General features: G+C 38.4%; 1 protein-coding gene across 1 annotated transcript in view; it reads right to left on the minus strand.

Annotated features, from left to right (window-relative positions):
- Positions 1 to 7,936, minus strand: part of ERICH2 (glutamate-rich 2) — a 30,932-nt gene that overhangs the window by 10,197 nt on the left and 12,799 nt on the right. Inside the window, exon 2 of the mRNA XM_006878854.1 lies at positions 2,782 to 2,839. Coding sequence (XP_006878916.1) covers positions 2,782 to 2,839 — 58 coding nt within the window. The remainder of the gene's footprint in view (positions 1 to 2,781; positions 2,840 to 7,936) is intronic.

A 7,936-nucleotide genomic window follows, 5' to 3' on the forward strand; every position in this document is an offset into this window, starting at 1 on the left:
AACTACAGACACATGGTCTTGCAAATCAGCATCAGCTGTGGGACTAGGATAAGTAAAAGGGTGTTTCCCATACAGAGTAGCAAGATTTGCGGTGAGAAAGACTTGAAGCAAGCCTTGAGGCAAGCAAGGCTTGTGGTGGCAAGACCCTGGGGAGGGTAGAGACCATGGTGGTGGAGAGACTGGCACTGCTGTGGAGAAACTGTGGCAAGGTGTGACCTGAGGCTTCTTGCGTTTGTGCTGGCCATAGCTAGATTTTGTTGTTCTAGCCTTTGAAGATGGAAGGAAAAGCTGTTTGCTGTATTGAAACCGGAGCCTGGACTAACTGAGGAGCTGTGCCTTGGAACTGTTGGGCTAAAACCTAGATTTATTTTGGGTGATATTGTGATATTCTTTGCCTCCCTCACTCTCCAACCTCCATCCCCAATAAACCCCATTGTTGGTACCATAACTGTGAGTCTGTGAGTCAACAATGAATAAACAAATCTCTTGCTGCCGCTGGGGATCCACAGGTACCCTGGAGCGGGGCTATGGGCTTTATCTGCTTTCTGCTCTGGGACCATGCGAGGTTGTGCTATATCCTTACTCCCTCTGGCCCTTTGAGAGATGCTCCTGGCCCTGTGCCCTTATGTTCTGTTTCCACCTCTTTAAACAACAGTTTTCAATGGCTTGTCTTTTGGGGAAGTAAATCACCAGGCCTTTCCTCTGAGGGACCTCTATGTAGACTTGAACCTCCAACCTTTTGGCTACCAGGTGACTGTGTTAATAATTTATATAACTCAAGGACTCCAACCATGATAACTACTACTTTATGAGTACTAATAGGCTGGAGCATATAAGATCTTGAGGGTGACACAGGACAGGGCAAGGTTCCGATCTGTTGTTCATAAGGTCGCTATGATTCATAGCTGACTTGATGGCACCTAACAATTACAACAACAAAAATAATGTTTTAGATAATGTGATAGAGCTATTTCTGCATTATCACACTGAGTTCTTGCAACTGTATAAGGAGTATTATTATCATGTTTTACAGATAATGTTTTACATCAAGATAGATGGACAAAATACTGAAGTTTTACTTAGCTCCACAATCAACAGCATGGTAGCAGCAGTCAAGAACTCAAAAGATGTGTTGCACTGGAAAAATGTGCTGTTAGGGATCTCTCCAAAGTGTTAAAGAACAATGATATCAATTTAAAGAATAAGCCTCTTCAAGACTGATTCAAGCCATGGTATTTTCAGTTACTTTCTATGTACCTTGATGTTGGACACTGAATAAGGAAGACAGAGTAAGAATCAATGCCTTTGAATTATGGTATTGGCAGAGTACTGAACAACTAGTGGACTACCAAAAGAAAAAAACAAGCAGCGTGCTCCTTAGAGACAAAGATAGTGAAACTTCACATTATGTTATGAGGAGGGGTCAATCTTTGGAAAAAGACATCATGCAGGGAAAAGTAGAGGTCTGTCTCTGTGAGAGGTCATCTACTCGAGGTCACCTAACAACACCAATATTTACAGAACAGATTATCTGAGAGAGTGGGCTCTATGAGGAGAAATGCTGCATCAGGATTGGAGGAAGACTCATCAACAATCTGTGCTATGCCGATGACACAGCCTTGCTTGCTGAAACTGAGGAGGACCTGAAGTGCTTGCTGCAGAGGGTTAAGGACTGCAGCCTTCAATATGGGTTGAAGCTCAACATCAAGAAAACAAAAATTCTCACCACTGGGTCAAGTGTGAGCATCATGATAGATGGTGAAGAGATTGAGATTGTTGACAGCTTCAGTTTGCTTGGCTCTACAATCAACATACTTGGTACCAGCAGCCAGGAAATTAAAAGATGAATTGCACTGGGAAAGTCAGATACCTTCCTAAAGTACTGAAGAGCAACAATGTCAGTCTGGAGACTAAGGCGTGCCTGATCCAGGCCATAGTCTTTTGAATTACTTGCTATGCATCAGAAATCTGGACAATGACTAAGGATGATAGAAGCAGAATAGATGCCTTTGAGCTGTGGTGCTGGAGAAGGATATACCATGGACAGCTAGGAGAACAAACAGGTTTGTCCTAGAGAGCAGGCTGCTCCTTGGAGGCAAGGATTCTAAAGCTTCATCTGACCTACTTTGGACATGTTGCAAGAAGGGACCAGTCCTTGGAGAGGGAGGTCATGCTTGGGAGCGTGGAGGGACAGCACAAGAGAGGAAGACTCTCAGTGAGGTGGATTGATTCCGTGACTGGGGTAATGAGGGTAGGTGTGTCAGAGACAGTAAGATTGGCACAGGATAGAGTAGGGTTTAGGGCCATTGTACATAGGGTCATTATGAGTCATAGGTGGCTCAAAAGCACATAACAATAACAGCAACAACACTAGAATGTAAAATCTACAAATAAGGGATTGTTGACTGTTACATTTCCAATGCCAAGAGTATGATACATGCAGGCAACTCTATTTGTGGAATAATTTCATGTTAAGTAAGGTTTGATTGTTGAATTATCTGACACTTCTTTATGCTTTTTTTTAAAAAAACATAGTTAATAGTTCATGATCATGAAGATAAAGATTTGTATTTATTTTTCCAATGGTGATAATTGGTCTATATAATTTTTTTCCTATTCAAAAGTACTTTAATAAGTCTAAATCAGTACATATACCTAACAACATAGTTTACTATCATTGAGACCCTCTATTTACTAGACTAATGACAATGGAATCCCAGACATATTATGGAAGTTATTTAGAAACCAAGGCTAGAAAATAGAAAAATATTTTGTACTTACTCATCTGACATAATTTTTTGGCCAGATTGTAGTCTCGGTCCATTTCTGCTCTGAAGAACTAGAGAAAAGTAAGAAAGCCTTTGCATAAGTTGTGATAAAGAGAATTAAAATGTCAATTATGTACTGCCTAGAAAATACTCCATTAATGATTCATTATTTTGCTTTTGATATTTATACATTTTTCCAGGACTGAGTCTCAAATCAGTCAATAATCAAGGATATTTAAGAGCACTTCATGCAAGATAAGGAACTTGGTAGTACAACTCAACTGCTAACTGAAAGGCTACTTGTTGGACAACCTCTTGAGAGGCTACAGAGGAAGAACAGAATCTTTCCCTTCAAGATTATAGCCTAGAGAAGCTCTTTAGGGCCATCTTCTCTATCATGGAGGGTTGCAACGAGCAGAAATAAACTGGATAGTATCTAAGAACAACACATGGCAAGCTAAAAGAGGGGCTGGTATTGCTGTGGCAGAATTCTTTTTTAAATATATATATTTGTTTTGCACATTTTCTTCACTCCTCCTCCTCCCTGACCTCACCCTGCAGTGCATCTCTTGTTCCAGACTACTGTCATACATAAAATGCCTAATTGTCAGTCTAGGGACTAAGGTGCACCTGATCTAGGTCATAGTCTTTGCAATTATTTGCTATGCATTGGAGAGGGGAACAATGACTAAGGATAACAGAAGAAGAATTGATGCCTTTGATTATGGTACTGGAGAAGAGTACTGAACATACCATTGACCACCAAGAGAATAAACAGGTCTGTATTGGAGAGGGTGAAGCCTACTTTTTCCTTGGAGGTAAGGACTTTGAAGCTCTGTCTCACATTCTTTGGGCATGTGGCCAAGAGGTACCAGTTCTTGGAGAAGGGTATCATACTTGGAAGGGTGGAGGGACACTGCAGGAAAGGAAGACCCCAGATGAGATGGACTGACATAGTAACTACAGTAATGGGAGTAGATGTATTGGAGTCAGTGAGACTGACTCAGGATATGTCAGGGTTGCAAGATATAGGTTGAGTCACAGGCTACTTGATAGCACATAACAACAACAAACATATTTCTTTCAAATAGTTCTTCCTCTCATCTGTTCTACTGCAGTGTTCATAATCTATTTACTCTTCTACCATTCTCTCTCCAACCCTCCCCCACCATATCTGTCCTATTTTATAACAGTGGTGTATGCAGTATTTCTCCTTTTGTGACTATTTCACCCAGCGTCATGTCCTCCAGAATCCCCCATGTTGTGTAATGTTTTATGAGTTCACTGTTTTTCAATGCTGCATAATATTCCATAATATCCTGTGGGAATGTACCATAGTTTTTTCTATCCATTTGTTTTTTGATGGGCACTTGGGTTGCTTCCATCTCTTTGTTATTTTGAATAATACAACAATAAACAAGATTGTGCATATGTCTATTTGAGTCATGGCTCTGGTTTCTTTAGGGTATATTCCCAGTAGTAGAATTGCTGGGTTAGCTGGTATTTCTATTTCCAACTCTTTGGGAAAGTGCCAGACCACCTTCCATAGTGGCGTACCATTTTACATTCCTACCAATAGTGATTAAGAGTTCCAATCTTTCCACAACCTTGCCAGAATTTGCTGTTTGCTGCTCTGTTGAACTTTGCTATTGTTACTGGAGTGACATGATATCTGAGTTGCTTAGATTTGCAACTCTGTGATAGCTAGAGATTTTTAAATCTTTTTTAAATTCATTTTAATGAACATTTACAGAGATTTTTGTATTTCCATTCATTCACTGTTGCACTAGCTAGAGATTTTGAACATTTCTTCATGTGTTTGTTTGCCATCTGAATGTCTTCTTTGGTAAAGTGTCTATTCATATCCTGTGCCCATTTTATAACTTGATTGTTTTTCTTTCTTTTTCTTGTTGAGGTGCTAGAGTATTCTATAAAGTTTAGATATAAGTCCCTTATCATATATATCATTGCCAACTATTTTTCCCCCAGTATGTGTGTTTCCCTTTTATCCTGTTGGAGAAATTTTTATACGCAGAGGGATTTGATTCTTACAAAGTCCCATTCATCTACTTTATTCTCTTCTGGTTTATGGCTGTGACAGAACCATTGTGTTCAAGGCAGAACATAAAACTCAGTGTTTAATTCTAGTCCATTGCACCTTATGCATGGTTGCCACTCAATTGTTAGTGAAAGCTTGAGTGTTGCTATGGTGCTGAATAGATTTCAACAGAGCTTCCAGATTAAGACAGACTAAGAAGAAATGTCTGGTAATTTACTTCTGAAAAATCAGCCAGTGAAAACACTATGGATTATAATGGTCCAATTTGCTCTACTATGCATGGTTAGGGGCAACTGGATAGCAGCTAACAAAAACATGGTAAGGTAGCATGGAATAAGTATGATCCTGTGTAATTCTAAGCTTTTGTAATATCATATCATACTCATTCCAAATTCAAATTTCCAGTGTGTACTTAAAACAGAATAAATAATGAAGTAAAATAGCTGAATGGAAGATTTCAAAGGGTGGTCAAGAAGAGAGAGTAAAGTATAATGAAATATACAAAGATCTGGAGTTATAAAGTCAAATGGAAAGGATAGTCTTGGTACTTCTCAAGCTGAAAGAAGTGAAGAAAAAAATTCATGTGTTGAGTTGCAATACTCAGTGACTCTATGGCTAAGTAGTGAGTCATCTCAAGAAGAAAGGAATGTATAAGGTCACTGTACTAAAAAGAATTGGTGGACACTGAACCATTTCAGGAGAAAGCACATGATCAACAACTGATGGTACAGAAAGAAAGAAGTCCAAGCTCCACTAAAGGCACTAGGAAAAAATAAAGCTTTAGGAATTGAAAAAAACCTGACAATTCTTTCAACCGAGATATTTAAATCAATGAAATGTTGTGTTTGGGCCCATGTCAAAGAAAGGGAATCTAACAGAATGTGAAAATTATCAAAGAATATCATTAATATCAAATAAGCAAAATATGGCTTAAACTTTAAAATCTTAAAGACTTCTTAATTAAAAAAATAATTACATTTTAATATCTTAAAATTTAAGATAATTTAAAAACCATTGCAACAGTACATTTATGGGTTACTGTCAGAAATTAAATTTGGAATCAGAAGAGGACTTCAAGGATGGATATCACTGCTGATGTTTGATGAAGCTTGACTTAAATCAGAGAATAACAAAAAGATGCTAACTTATGTTTTACTGACGATGCAAATACATTTGATTGTGTAGATCATAACAAATTACAGACAATATTGTGAAGAATGAGAATTACACAGTGTTTAATCGTACTCCTGCAAAACTTACACACAGGCCAAGCAGCCCTTCAAGAAGAACAAGAGGATACTGTGTGGTGTAAGTCAGGAAAGGTGTATGTCAGGGTTATGTGCTTTCACCATATTTATTCAATCTGTGAAGCAAATAATGTGTAAATTGGACTCTATGAAAAAAAATGGCATCATAATCATAAGACTCATTAACAATCTTCCACGTGCAGATCAGGATCCTTGGCGGTGTAGTGTGTAATATGTTGAGCTGCTAAATAAAAGGTGAGCAGTACAAGTCTACCCAGTGTCCTACAAAAAAAGATGAGCAGGGAGCTCTGGTGGCCTAGTGGCAAGAAGCTACACTGCAATCCCAGAGGTGCACAGTTTGAATCCACCAGATACTCTGCTAGAGAAGGATGGGCAATCTCCTCCCGTACCATCAGATCTGATTTGACAGTACACACACAAAAAATACTAACATAAAAAAATTTTTTTTAAAAAGATCAGTCCCCTTATACAAAGATGTATAGACCCAGAAACCTACTGTACTGTTTTTATGAGTCAGACTTGACTCAGTGGCAGTATGTTGCTTTTGAAAGTGAAGAAGATCTGAACCACTTACTGATAAAAATTAAAGACTACAGCCTTCAGCTTAGACTATGTTTCAACATAAAGAAAATAATGATTCTCACAACTAGACCAGTATCAAAAGCACGGTGACTGAAGTTGCCAAGGGTTTAGTTTTTCTTGTATCCAAAATTAATGCGCATGGAAGGAGCAGTCAAGAAATCAAAGGATGTGCTGCATTGGGAAAATCTGCAGCAAAAGACCTCTTCAGACTGTTAAAAAGTAAAGATATCACTTTGAAGATGAAGGTACGCTTCACTCAGGTAACAGTATTTTCAATTTCCTCATAAACATGTAAAAAGTAAGACTATGAATAAGGAAAACCAAATGATATCTGCTAGTCTAGATGATAACATAATTATGATAAAAACAAAAGGGGAGAAATATGGGAAGCCAAACTTTATACCAAATATTATATGAAAACCCTTGTTCAGGAATTGAAGGAATTACAGATTTAGAAGTTAGGATTTCTCTTGTGGCAGATCCCAGAAAATGAGCTATTTGTTCCCTGCAGACAGGAAACAGCAAGGGGCACCCTACAGAGGGAGTGTTACTTCCTGAGCTAGAGTTCACCCTGAGGCTTCAAGGTAATCCTTAAGGGTTTACCAAATTCTTGCATTTGTGAACCCCTCCCTCCTGAGTCAAGAAGAAGGTTTTCAATAGAAAGAGCTTGACTTCGTTTGCATTGAATTCTCTTTGTGATTTACTTCCTAATAATTTTCAGTAAGGATACAGAGAAGCTTGGCTTGGAGTCTTCAGTGGAGAACTGCTGGCCCCCTGTTTTATGCTCTCTGCTCTATCTCATTCCTGGCTGTTTGTCTCATTGTTAATAATTATAAAATTATTCCATTCTTTGAGACCCTCGGTCTGCAACAGATATCTTTTAATTATGAGGAATTCTGAATATACCATAGATTGTCAAAAGAACAAACAAATATGTCTTGGAAAAAGCAGATGGTTCTAGAAGCAAGGATAGCATGGGAAAGTATTTACAAAACACATATATAATACAGAATTTGTATTTAACACATACACACACACAAATTCTTTTACAAATAAGTATATAAAAAGATATTCAGCATCTTATGGTATTTAGCATCTTATGGCATTTGGACATGTATGCAGAGCAGATTATCCGAGAAGCTGGGCTCTATGAGGAGAATTATGGCATCAGGATTGGTGGAAGATCTATTAACAATCTGCGTTATGCAGATGACACAACCCTGCTTGCTGAAACTGAGGAGGACCTCATGCACTTGCTG

This window comes from Elephantulus edwardii, unplaced genomic scaffold, assembly GCF_000299155.1.
Source record: "Elephantulus edwardii isolate Elephantulus edwardi_28Jun2011 unplaced genomic scaffold, EleEdw1.0 scaffold00001, whole genome shotgun sequence".
Lineage (NCBI taxonomy): Eukaryota > Metazoa > Chordata > Mammalia > Macroscelidea > Macroscelididae > Elephantulus > Elephantulus edwardii.